This window comes from Orbicella faveolata, unplaced genomic scaffold (assembly GCF_042242905.1).
Source record: "Orbicella faveolata isolate gen_17 unplaced genomic scaffold, um_ofav_v1 contig_48, whole genome shotgun sequence".
NCBI lineage: Eukaryota > Metazoa > Cnidaria > Anthozoa > Scleractinia > Merulinidae > Orbicella > Orbicella faveolata.
This window is the reverse complement of record NW_028301578.1, coordinates 2,405,015-2,419,048: the sequence shown is the minus strand read 5'-3', so window position 1 is coordinate 2,419,048 and position 14,034 is coordinate 2,405,015. Positions and strand designations below refer to the sequence as shown.

The 14,034-nt window shown below is 37.7% G+C and overlaps 1 protein-coding gene across 1 annotated transcript in view; it reads left to right on the top strand.

Annotated features, from left to right (window-relative positions):
- LOC110053462 (fibroblast growth factor receptor 4-like) overlaps positions 1 to 12,289 on the top strand; it is a 37,226-nt gene extending 24,937 nt beyond the window's left edge. Inside the window, exons 14-22 of the mRNA XM_089281468.1 lie at positions 858 to 1,048; positions 5,877 to 5,993; positions 6,418 to 6,602; positions 7,181 to 7,300; positions 7,629 to 7,705; positions 8,485 to 8,525; positions 8,723 to 8,819; positions 9,381 to 9,477; positions 10,175 to 12,289. Of these exons, the coding sequence (XP_089137594.1) occupies positions 858 to 1,048; positions 5,877 to 5,993; positions 6,418 to 6,602; positions 7,181 to 7,300; positions 7,629 to 7,705; positions 8,485 to 8,525; positions 8,723 to 8,819; positions 9,381 to 9,477; positions 10,175 to 10,324 (1,075 nt within the window). The 3' untranslated portion in view covers positions 10,325 to 12,289. The remainder of the gene's footprint in view (positions 1 to 857; positions 1,049 to 5,876; positions 5,994 to 6,417; positions 6,603 to 7,180; positions 7,301 to 7,628; positions 7,706 to 8,484; positions 8,526 to 8,722; positions 8,820 to 9,380; positions 9,478 to 10,174) is intronic.
- Positions 12,290 to 14,034: the final 1,745 nt, after the last annotated feature.

Here is a 14,034-nt window from a genome sequence, read left to right as displayed (position 1 = left end):
TTGAGCTTAATTTGTAATTTCTCCTTCTCAGCATGTCACTAACTTACTTTCTTTCTTTTTTTTTTTTTTTTTTTTTTTTTTTTTTTCTGTATTTGGGTAGCTGCACTATTGTAAACAACGCATTGTATATTCTTTAGGTATAATTAGGCTACGATTAGTAATTATAATTTGTTGTATGTAATCTATTGTAGTTATGACGTATTGTAAGTATTGTAACTAGTGTTATGTCTTGTGTTGTATTGTATGTATTATAACCCAAAATGTTGAAAAAAAAATAAAAATTACAAAAAAAAAAAAAAAAAACTTCAATATAACTAAATGAAGGACAATAATCTATGTGACGGGGTTTCTTCAAGAAGGATCTGTGTAACTAAAAAATTAATCTTCCTTTAAATTTTTTATTGTAATTTTTTGCAGCGATTGATAGCTTCAATTTATTCAATGAGGGTGTTTTTGTGTTATTTCCCTGCAGTCATAAAATTCAGTCAGTTCATCTATACAATTTTAATTAGGGCCTATTTTCAGTATATTTGACTGAGGGAAGACTTACAGTAAGCAACATCCCCGCATGAACTACTCTTTGGAGGAATGCATATATTAATGGTACAAACTGAGTAAAAAGTTGTTACTGCAGGGAATAGATTTGAAATAAATATGATGAATAACATTTGATTGTAAAAAAAACTATTGGTGGCTATCTAGATATCAACAATAGGGTAGTCTATGGAATCCCTTTAAATGTGTCACAGTTTGTTTCAATTTATCACAAAATCACTGACTTAACATGATTGGCTGCAATAATGTTTGATTAGTTAACCCTGCCCTGTGACAATGAAGTTTTGAGTTAAATTGTTTAGACCCGATCCAGAGAAAGCAGTTGAGATACAGTTCCAGAACCCTGAAGCGGATGAATGGGAGATTGCAGTTGACCTTTTACAACTTCAAGAGGTCATTGGCAAGGGGGCATTTGGAGCAGTCTGGAAAGCACTTTTAAATAAACCCGATGGAAAACCTGAAAAGCGGACCGTTGCTGCAAAATGCTTTACACGTAAGATCAAGTAACAGTAACAAGACAAACTTAGATACAGTGCAACCCGGCTTTATATCACGGTCACCTCCTTATGTCCTGGCAAAAATGCCCATACATTTTATTACAAGAAAAGTCCATTAATGCAGGCATCTCATTAATACGGCTAACGGCCTCATATCTGAAATCTCGAACGGAATATATATGTTATTTGCTGACCTTGAGGTCTGTATTGGGAAAACTGTGCCCTAGCTCTTGAGTATGGCTCGAGGCCGCAGGTTCACAGCCATACTCAAGAAAATCATCTAGCCGGAACCATTGAGATTGCAGGATAAACTTAAAAAAAACACACAACCTCGATATGATTATGTGATACTGGTCAGCAGATACCTTGTTTTGACAGCTGTCATATGACCATCACATTGCTGTCCATCGCCATGCTGCGCACCATCGTTGTGGTCGTAGGGAGCACACACTTACAATCCATGCTGCTAGCCATGTTTACCATGAAAAAAGGGATGCGTGGTTTTCTATGCATGCATTTGTTTCTGTTCCTATGGCTATGGTGCTCTGCTTGGTGGCTTTTCAGGCTGCCAGAGCTCCACTATTAAATCTATGTCTCTGACTACAGGCTTACTATCCTCTGTTTGTGTGGTCAAAGGTCCCCAAGTTACTCAGAAATCGTTGTAATTTCTATACAATAAAAACCCACATTTTTGAAGTCTAGGCTGTTGAACTTTGGGGTAGTTATTGACAATTTAGGCCAAGTAGGTTCTTAATTTGTATGAAGAGGATTAGAGTTGTTGATTACCAGAAAAAGGTTGCTATCTCAAAGTCACACTCTGGTTAAAATGTTTATCATAATTTAACTGTAACCTACATAAAAGAACCTGCATGATCTTACTTGGCAAAACAGGTCCTTATATTTTTGGGTATAGTATTAAAATGGCAAATCTCTACCAGCAGGTTCTTAAACCACTAGGTTTTTACAAGCGGGGTTTTGCTGTATTAATTAGTTAATCTTGCTAAAATTGACATTTATATACAGCTGGCAGATATAAACAAATGAAGTAAAAACAGCGACTCGTTGCTTTGGTTTGCTTTTTACTTGAAGCAAAGGAGAGTAGTTTTGTCGGTTTAAGTTCTGGACTCTCTTTAGGAAAATATTAATTTACACAAGGCATGCAGCCTCAAAATCGAAAAACATTTAACTTTGAAATTGCAACATAAAACTGCGTACCTCAATTCTTTGTTTTGGGAGCTAAATGAGATCTCCATCCTCACAAAACTGTCCTTGGGATATAGTTTGGGTATTTTACGCTGACAGCTCAAATATCAAATAAGAATGCAAATTTGCTTTGTTACTATGATCTGTGTTGTGTTGTTGTTAGTCCTTTGTAGTCGAAGATGATCATGAAATCAAATATGATGTGTCTGGAGGTGGTTGATGAGGCCAATCTGGGTGTGGAACCCTCTCCCACAGGTTGGGCACCTGTGGGTGGATGTGAGGTGCTGGATGCTTGCTGCTCTGGCCTTGTGCGTCCCTTGCTTTTTCTGTGCTGTGGCAGTTCTGCATTGTTCGGCTGTCCGAGCTTCAGTGGCAACCAGGCTGTGCCAGGTGGGGCGGTCTGAAGTAACGGCCTTTCATGAAGCGGTCTCAATAGAGAAATCCTTCAAACAGATCTTCAGGCGTTCTTTGAAGGGCTTACAGACCGTGCTCTTGCCTTGGCAGAAGTTATCATAGAACAGCTGTTTTGGGATGTGGTTGATAGGCATGCGGGTAATGTGGCCTACCCATTTAACTTGGGCATTACACATGATGGAGATGATGCTGGTGGAGTTTGCTCATTGGAGGACTTCTGTGTCTAGGATTTTATCCTGTCAGCAGATGATGAGTTTCTGAAGACATGTGATGTGAAAGCGATTCAACAGTTTCTTGTGTCATCTGTAGGTGGTCCAGGTTTTGCAGCCATACAGCAGGGTGGTGAAGACTACTGCTCTATAAACATAAAGTTTGGTGGCCATGCTGATTCCTCTCTTCTCTCGGACTGTTTCTCGGAGACTCCCGAAAGTGCTTTTGGCTTTTGAGATTCTATTGTTGATCTCAACATCGATGCTTGCTGAGTGAGTGTGAGTGCTTTTAAGGTACGTGAAGTTCTCAATTGCTTGGGGTTGCTGTCCTTTCACTGTGACGCAAGGGTCCTGGTATGGGATTGAACATCACTTCTGTCATCTTAGTACTGATGGTAAGACCGAAGTTCTTACAGGATGTAGAGATCTTGTCGTCCTCCAGTTGCATCTCTTGTTGGTGTTGAGAGCACATTCATCCACCAAGAGAAGGTCTCTAATGGCAGTTTTCCTCACTTTCCTGATGGCCTGCAGGCATCTGGGGCCCGCTTCTCGAAGGTGCTAAAAAAGTTTTCGCACCCGGAAAGCCGTTGCAAAATCTAAAACCTTATGATTACAGAGCTGTTTTATTCACATATTCTTAATTTGAACAGAGGTTCTCTTCAAACAAGGTGTTTCAGGCGTATAAACCTCTCAGTTTTTAGATACAGATTATCTAAAAATGGCTTTGAAGACCTTAAAAATTTCCGGGGCCTTCGAGAAACGGGCCCCTGGGGTTAAACGGTTTCCCGTCGAACCTGTACCGGATCTTAATGCTGGCATCACAGCCTCTGAATGCATGGGTTTGCATGGTCGAAAACATCGTGCTGAACAGTGTTGGGGCAAGCATGTAGCCTGGTTTGACGCCGTTGGTTACTGGGAGGAAGTTTGTTTGTTAGCGACCGATGTGAGGGCAGCCAATCTTGGACATGATCTTCCAGAGCCCTTCTCTGCTGACTTTGTCGAAGGCCTTAGTCAGGTTCTTGAAGGTGGTGAAGAGATCTCGTAGTTGCTCCTTGCACTTTTCCTGAACCTGCGCAGAAACCACACTGACTCTCAGGAAGGAGGCCCCACTCTAGGTGGTGTAGCTGGCAGTTCAGCAGCGCACGGGCCAAGACCTTGCTGGCAATGGACAGGAGGGAGATTCTGTGGTAGTTGCTGCAGGGCAGGCGGTTCTCCTTGCGTTTGTAGATGTGGGCGATTGTGGCATCCCTAAAGTTCTGAGGGAGCTTTTTTTTTTCCCACATGGGCTGGAAGAGGGTGATACCACCTGCATTGTACACCTCAGCAGGGATGGCGTCCGATCCTGGGGTTTTCCTAGTGGACATTTGCTTGATGGCTTTCTCATCTGCCTTAATACTGAGTCAAGCATCTTGCATGTTGTCAAGCTTGTTGCGAATGGGTCTGCAGATGCTGGTGAATGTGGCCTTTTTATGGGCATGAGGGGTGGTGATTCTGGCATGTTTGAAAGGGTCGACGTTTTTCTTCCAACAGTTCCTGGTCATCTGTATTCAAGACATGAAGGATCATCGCAGTTATATGCACAACTTAAGAAGCTGTGAAATTGAAGAAAAAAAAATCAGGCTTGAATGAGATTGGAACCCATGATCTCTGCAATACTTGTGCAGTGCTCTAACAATGGACTGAGTTATCAAGCCAACTGGGAGATGGTAAGAATGTAAGTGAATATATGAAAGATAATATATAGAACTTCAGAGAAAGATATGAGGACATGAAGGACCATCGCAGTTATATACAACTGTGAAATTAAAGCCTGAAAAAGAAATCAGTCTTGAATGATCATATATAATCATATATGATCTTTCATGTATTCACTTGCGTGATCTATACTGCCAGCATACGGGGTACGTTATCCAATTTCTACCAAAATTTTAAAAAGTGTGTCAATATTACTGCCTATACCAAATAAACAGGACCAAATCAAGAAAGGTAGCTGTTTGGGAAAATTGCGTGGTAAATACCAACGTTTTGGTTTTTAATTTGCTTACTTTGTTGGGTAGAAAATTCTCAATACTTCAAATGGCCTAAATACAGGAAATCAAACAAGAATACATTCAAATATTTTTACTTCATTGTATCAATTAGAAAGTGAAGTCTCTGTGTGTGCCAGGTAGTTTTAATCCAGATTTTAGCATGAAGCAACCAGATGTATACATGAGACACCAGTCCGTTGCAGGGTTACCTCCCAGAATTTAACTTCCAGGTAACCATTCGTACACTTGGGTGGAGAGAGGCACTGTTAGAACAAACTGCCTACCCCAAGAACATAATGCTATGACCCACTGGGACAGGGCTGGAACACCGGAGTCGATCCATACTCCAGCTCTTCCTACACTGTATTATGTATGCATGCATAATCATAACTAAGGAATTTTGGAAGCTTAAGTATTCACCATTGCAACTACTAAACATTTGAATTTCTTGGTTTCCTGCGACCACACAAACAAAATGAAGTTAGAGTGCTATTCTCCGAACCGTTGAAATCGTTGCTATTTTTTTTTTAATAGCATATACTGTATAGCTACTATTTATTTGTGGTTTACTGAAAAACTTCGATAGAAATAATAATATTAGAGCTGTCTGACGTTTCGATGTTGCTGACATCATTATCAAGGTAAAAGTGACAGTTTTAACGCGGTGTGAATATAAATTGGTGGAACAAGAATAATAGACATTTTCTTGTGATCTCACATAAATAGTTTTGAGTAGTAGAGTCAGTTTGCACGTTCAAAGCTGGCTTGAGATCTTGAAAAGTTAACATTTCGTGGATAAGACAATCGAATTTGTTTTGTTGCCTTTTTTGAATAATGAAACGTTAATTGAAAACGGTTTTGAGATCCTTTGCGTGTCTGAAGATGTGCTTTCGAATTGACAAATTCAGAAAATTCCAATTGACAAATTCAATAATTGTACCTTATTATATTGTGTTTTTACATTGTAGCCACTTCTGGGGAAGAAGGTAGGAGATCTCTGATGAGAGAAATTGAACTGGGAAAACTTCTTGCAGAAAAACCTCAGCCAAACATTGTTGAGTTTATTGGCTGTGTTACAACTCAAGGTGAAAGTTGCAATTATCTTGCTTGGCAAGTGAACTGTGGAAAATAATTATTTCATGTACGACTTGAGATGAAATGTAATATAGGTTTATGTAGAATGAATGATGTGAACTGCAGAAATGCAAATGAAATTAAAATGTGATCATCTCAGTTATTGCAATTTAAGCCAAAGCCTGCTTAACCCCTGGGAGAAAATGAAACATTGTCAACATTGGCAAAGTTCCTCATTTTCAAACAAAACAAAACGAGTGTCTAACAAGACAACAAATTGACATGTCAGAGTCCCAGATCTGGACCACTCAATCCTATGTCCAATACAGTAATTATTAGGTTGCCACGTCATTGAAATTTCCCAAAAATATAGAATGCCTCAAAAGGTAGGTTGACTGTAGATTATTATTCTTGATCATGCTCTCATGCTCTTAGTTCATCCAATGATGATCATGGAGTACTTGGCATGTGGTGACCTGCTGGGTTATCTGAGGAAAAGCCGTGGAATTCATGATAAGTATCATCTTGGACAGGGGAGTGTTCCAGAGCTGGAAATATATGACCTAGTGCTGTTTGCCAAACAAATTGCTGCTGGTATGGTGTTTCTTGGATCTAGAGGGGTAAGTAAACATCTCACAGAAATCAGACTGCAACAGAATTCCACAGGCTAAGTCCACATTTGGACAAACTCTAAATCTGCCACTGGTAACTACAGTGTAGTATGTTGGTGTACTATGAACTGAACTTTAAACCGCCAACATAAAATCTGCCGGTACTCATTTTATAGACCTGGGTGGGAGTGGCATTGCGAAAATAAAGTGTGTCAGCCAAAGGCACTTCCAAATATTCCCCGACCACTTAATCTAGAGTTTAGCATAGTAACCCACTTTTGGTGATATGTATTTTGAAAATATTTAGTACTTTCTCACTGCTCAAGAATTGTAAGGTTTCCCAGGTGCTTTCAATCAACTTTTCAACATGTTGATTGCAGCTTTTGAATTCTTTTAAGCGGTTAAGTCTTCTCCTATCCCTGGATTGGAATATAACACTGACTTCCTCTAAAGATTTGGTTTAAATTGAAGGACCCAGGTTCCAAAAACCAGGGAAAGAGTCTAGACCTTTTTTCCAAAGGGCAAAAACTAAATGGTGCTTTTTGACAACTGTTTTATTCAAAATGTAAAATAATATATATTTGTAGATAATCCATCGTGACCTGGCAGCTCGTAATGTTCTTCTTGATGACAACTTTGTTTGCAAAGTTACCGACTTTGGTCTGGCTTATCAAGATTTTAAGTATGGACATGGAAATGCTAAAAAGGTATATCTATTTATAATTTTACAAAGCCATTACACAACTAACACAATAACTGGTGCGGAGGGAAACAGTTTTAACTGTTTAAAAGAACTTAAAAGGTGGGTCACAACTGTTACCAGGGTTTTTCGCATTTTTTTTGCTGAATCAATTACGACCACTCTTTTTTGTTGATGTTGTGATTAGCATTTTAAAATAGGTATTTTTGCCAAGTTTAAAAGCGGCAGGGGTTTCAGAGCCACTTTGTCTTTTTTGGACGTTAATTGGCTAATAGAGATTTTCAACAAAACATACTGAGTGTTCACTAACAAGCTTTATACTGTTGTATTTACAGGGCTGTATGCCAATCAAATGGACTGCACCTGAGATTCTGTCAGGAAATGTTGCTGAGCTCTCAACCCAAAGTGACGTGTATGTACAATATAGATTTTTCCTGCTGCCCTCGTCAGTTGAGGCTCTGTGATACAAGTCCATTTTTCTTGCAACTTGCCTCGCAATTTTGTTGCGCAGTTGCGAAACAACTGAAGTTCTAAGAGACGTTGCCTAGTGTAGCATTTTCTGACATGAACAACGTAGCGAAAATCGAGCTTAATTCTACCTTGTGAAACGGTTACTGCAACAAAACCGTTGCGAGACATGTTCATTTCCAGGGGTTATACGCTAGGGAATTTCTCGGCGAGAGACAAGTTGTGAGAAATATTAGGTAGTGTAATAGCACATTTAATCTCATTATTTTCATCAAAACGAAAAGATAAAGCAAGTAACTACTTCCAGAAATACTGCTTGCCATTGCTGCAACAAATTCTGGCTGGATTTGGTAGACAGAGCAGATGAGATAATCGACTACCATTATAATAAGCATGAAAGCTTATTCTCCAGTCGCACAAAGACTCATGGTCAAATAATGACATTTGCGTTAATTGTTTAGGTCTAAAATTGCAAATTAGTCGTCCAGCGATTTTAATCTGGGGTTTACTATGAGCTTCATAAATTTGCCAGAATTTTGAAGCACGAGAAAAACAACCATAATTTTATTATAATTTTACCTTGTATTCTTCGATCTGTAGAATTCTAGTATACACTCTCACTTGATCTTTAAAACAGTGACATTATTAGTCTATTGTGTAACTTCTGTTCTTGTCTATAGTACACTAGTATATCCAGCTTTGATCTATATTACTAATTTACAGGTGGTCTTATGGAATTGTCTTGTACGAGATCTTCACCATCGGTAAGTTTAAAAATTTGTTGAATATCGACAGCAATAAGAATAATAAAGACAAAAGGAAGCTGAAACTAAAATGGCAAACACCTAGTTAGCAGCTCACAGCACACTTACATTGAGGGATAGATTGCTCTAAAACGAAAGAGTGTTTTTCTTTAGACTAACTCATAACTGAGTTAAAACACACCTGTATTCCTTGACAGGAGGAATTCCATACCCAGGATGGTCAGAAGGAAGAGTGGTTCAAGCAGTCCTGAATGGATATCAAATGCCAAAGCCTGACCACATTGACGACCAATTGTAAATTTATTAATCACTATTTAAGTGTTTACCTTAAGTTATTAATTGTAAGCGCGTTCTTAACGTGCCAACGATAACTTTTCTATTATTATTATTGTGATATCTGGTTTTCGCTGACTATTGGCCGATATGGAACACGATATGCACACTTATTGTTTATTCTTTATTTCTGGCTTAAAATATCTAAAATTCTTCATTTCCTCCTCGTTTTCTTTAAGCAGAAGTCAACTTGAGTGCGCCATGGACCTAACTGGCCATTTTCTTACAGTCTAAATGCAATGTGAACAATTATTGCCTCAATATTCAAAGGATGTTAAAAAGTCTGACCATTTTTAACAGATATTCTGGTGTCTTATAAATGCCTGCAAGTTTTTGGCAATCATTTTATGCAGCACAAATTGTTCACCTTAACTAAAGTTCAGTTGAAATTACTTAAGGGAAGGTATTACTTTTACGTAATTCTTCTCTCAGGCGTTTTGAAAATTATTATTTAAAAAAAAAAAAAACATGTAGTAAGATCAGACTAGTAATGGCTATGAATTTCAACGTGTCCATTTTTAGGTATGATGTAATGACCAGGTGCTGGAACTTAAACCCAGACTTCCGTCTTCCTTTTGAAAACCTACGAAAAAGAATGGATACATACCTTCGTGAGGAGGTTTGTGATAATGAGCCAATCAATAACCTAGGTTAACAGAATTCTATGAACTTGGCTCTAAAACACGATGATTGTAATTGCAGAAATATTCTCTCACTAAAAAAAAAGCCGTTTTCAAAATCCGATAGGAAATCGAGAAATTTCCGTTTGTAGTGGACAAAAACCTTGTACCAGAATAATTTCAGATATTTTACAGTCCTTTTTTACATTTTCTTAAAGTTAAAGATGTAAATGGTTGCTTGAAATAACACAGGTAACAAATTCCTAAGGGAACTCGAGAAAATAAATTTCAAAGTTCAGAGAAAATGCGCAAACACAGGTAAAATTTCATCATCAATTTCATTTCACCAGTACTTTCAAGTGTTGAAAATTAGTTTTCGACTACTGGTGTTAATAGAAATGATTTTTGTTAGAAGATATCTAAAACAGTGGCACAGAAGTTTGCAAAACGATGTAAATAATCACGGTACAAAGTTTCTGTCCACTTGCCACTCGAACTTGTGGTGTATTTTTATCTGTTAGAACTTCCTTTTTAATCTCTTAGAACTATCTTTTTAGCTCTGTTAGTTTTGTAAAGTGCTTAGAACAGAACGCTATATAAATATCTATTACTGCTACTATTACTAATACTATTACTATTTTCTCTTAATGTTTAAAACCTCTCGTTGTACTCATTTCTTATAATTATTCCTTCCAGACATACACGGAATTGGTCCACATGGGAAAATATGATAGCGTGAAATACTCCAAGGTTGAAGATCTTGGAGCTCAGGATGAACCACCAAGTGAACAAGTCAAGACGAGCACCACTGGAAAGAAATTGGGAAAATGGTCGAGTGTCCGTTAAATAAGAGTAAATATGACTTACTGGTGGCTTTTACGGCTTTTATGCCCAGCAATCGTTAATTTAGTGTGTTTTGTTTAGGATGAAATAGCATTGCTATTTACCAAACTGTATATCCTTATTGAAAGGTCTGGATTGCACGAAGATAACAATTAATTTCAAATAAATGACGGCAATTTTAAAATTCACAGACATGTTTCGGCAGAAACATCTGCCTTCATTGGTGAGTTGCAATATGTGCAAAGAGCTTAGAATGTAAATACTGGAAAATGCTAATGAGTACAATAGCTGGAAGAAGAGAAACATTTTCACACTTATGAAAAGTGTGAGAATTCCAATAACAAGTTTAGATTAACATGCTTGATTAGGTGATATTATTCTGATTCTGAGAGCTGCCGAGCCCTAAGCACCAGGGATTGCTTTCACGTGATTGATCAAGCTGGCACCACCTTCCAGCTCAAGATCAAAGAAGCTCTGCACATTCGGGAAAGCCCTTCTCTCAATAATGAAATCACTTATTTGAAATTAATTGTATAATATCCTTATCCTTAAACCGTCACCGAGTAAGATATAACTACCCATTTATCTAAGTACGTGTTAAGTTCGACTGAATGGAAAGGTTCACAAATGTAAAGTTAGGTGAAGTTTCACTTTTCAAGTCTCTTTATCTCCCCGCAACAAAAGTCTTAACTAAACTGAGATTTAAAAAAATGTGGAAGTGTGAGAACGAAAGCCCACTAGGTTAAAAAGACTTCACCTCACCTAATCTAATATTTCACTGAAGATATTAATTATTGAGCTTTTTTTTTATTTAACTAGCGAACACACGTCTATAGAAGTTAGTTTCGTGGAAACAAGTAATTTGATAAACCGGAGTAGATGAAAAATAAAAAAACGTGTTAATAGATAAATAACAAAGGGGAAAAAGTATTATAACTAAATAGGAAGTCACTCTTAGGCTTCTGATGTAAGCAGGCTTTTCTAACTCTCTGACGAGATGTGGCATTCTTGATGTTTTGAGGTATATTACTTCAAAAAATCATTAGCAGCAAATCTGACCCTGCATTTGCCATAATTAGTTCTTGATCGGTGTATAAACACGTTTTGATTAATCTCCAACGTGTATGATATCAGTGAACATCTCTGATATTCGAGAAATAGGAGTCATGGATTCTAGGGAGCAAATAATTTTGGTGCTTGTACACATGCAAGCTCACCCAGTTAACGCTGCTTTGTAATGTAGTAGTGTTATCCATAGACTTATTTTATCATGCTTTTTGTTATAATGCCAGATTGCCTGTTTGCCGTATAGTTGATTTAAGAGCGATCACGTTGCTGATATTAACTGTAGTTTGCTATTGCCAAATACGATTTAAATTTACACTAACTGATCAAGTCAGGAGAAGGAAAGTATTCCGTAAATAATTTGTAGAGTTTTTAGCGACTTGCCATCTTAGTAACACATCGTCGATATTAATATCAGCAACAATTAACAAACAAGTTATTTCTCAAGCAACAGAAATCAGGATTACTAAGGAAAATATTGTTTAGTGCAGTTTCTAGTATTTTATCGATGTTATTTAATAATACTATCCGTATCTGACTTATTTATCATCATGTTCTTATTGTTCGGATTATGCTACTGCTCATTTGTCGCACACGTCACTGAAGTGCTTTGTTTCTGATATTAACCATTTTGCTGGAATTCAATAACGATTTATATTAAATGCTTTTTCTTAAACAGAGGAAACCCCATTATAGAATGTTACTTAAGCTAAAATAGCTATTTTTATTAACGGTATTTAATGTGTAGAAGAAAAACAACTGGATCACGCGAGAGGGATTTACTTAAAAGGTACTAGAATCTGAAGAGGTGTTTTGATCTACACACAATATCATTAAGTAATATTAAATTGTTGTAAAACACTCTATATAACAGCTTAGATAAAATCTTAAAACTAAAAGCTAGCTTTGTCTACAGATATTTTATATATATTTAAATGATAGCCCAAAGAAAATACGCGCCCTAATTGGTTTGAAATCGTGTTTCTATTAAACAATTACATTATGAGCTGGAGATTTCTGTCGCGTGATAGTTGACTATCGAAATCGAGAGCGGATAATCTAATTGTTTTAGTATAAATCTAGTAGTCGTTCAAAACTTTAACTAAACCCTCTTTACAGACATCTCGAAAACGCAACCTAACAGAATACATAGCTGTTGACTTAATGATGGCGCGAGCAAAGAGAATCTACATTTTGATGATCAAAGTAGACAAGCTGTTTTTCTTATTTTTGTCGCGGTATTTTCTAAAGGAAATAGGAAACATGTTCTCCGTATTTCTATCGAGTTTTAGTCTAAATCTACTAGTGTTCTATCACGAATGACCCTCGCGCTTGGTTAATAAGATATATTTACAAACTAAACATGGCAGGAACATACATATACAAATCAGTGCGTCAGAGGCCAGAACTATTAAAATATTATTACAATTAATCACGTCAGAGACTCGTTCCCAGTGTGACGTAGACAAAAAGACGTCCAAAAAGATTAAATGGGGAGTTTACGAAACCACGACGGCGACGCCGAGGACAACGTCGATTAAAAACTGAATTTATACTTTACCTACGAATCTCGCGATACTCTAAAGTCATTTACTTTGTTTATCACTGTCAAAACTATCGCAAATCTAGATCCGGAACACAGCGATAAATTTGAAATAAAAAATTAAAAAATTAGCCGTCTTGGTTCACGTTCTCCAGACAACGCAAAATTTGCTCATTTCACGTCGTTGTCTTGCAAAGGACGGCAAAGAAATGTACCAAGAATTATAACGCACGTACACAGCTATTGTTCTGCTCATTAATTCGTTTGTTCAGTGACGTTCCCGTCGCTGTTGCCGCCGTGGTTTCGTAAACTCCCTGATGTTACTGGAGGGCGCGGATGGGTTATTTCAGTAAGCTTAAGGTTCTACGAACCCAGTGGCCCATCAGACCGGTTCTTATCTCTGATTTTAGTAGCACGAGGGGACTAGGAGTAATTTCTACTCCCCCCTGGATAGGATACTAGTCCATCCGCACATCTCCACCATTGATTACATTATATTGCCTGGTACCCATTTCTACACCATACAAACTCAAAATATGATCCCCTTAGCCTCGGATAAAACGTTTCTTTTAACCAGCAAGAGGGAAAAGTCCAATCTGTGTTATCATTTTCCAATCCTCCCAAGGCGAGCAAAATGCCTTAAGCAAAACGACTGCTCAACCAGTGAGATAGCTCGATTACCAGTCGCTATTCTGGAAAGAAGACTATACTCGAGAGAGCAGCGGAAATCGAGCCTACCAGTGAGAGCGTGGGTGACATTAGTAGGACAAGAAAAGACCCTATCACGTAGTTTTTATCCTCGAATATTAAATACAAAACATTTTCCGTACTTCTTCTGAGAAGCACGAGTGGGGCGAAGTTACGTTTTGGAGATAGCAGGAGTGGGGGAGGGGTGTGGTAGTAAAGATTACACCAACGATGGTCACATTTCGTAATTTATTGGTAACAAAGATAAAATAAAAACCTGATAACAAATTCTTCTCGCCTTATTTTAGGACTTTTTATTCCCTGTAAATGGTGAGATTAACACAGGGTTGTGTAAATTTACATTTTGAAAGATAAAGACTTGGGAGAATTCTGGGCTTGTATACAGCTGTTTCGAGAA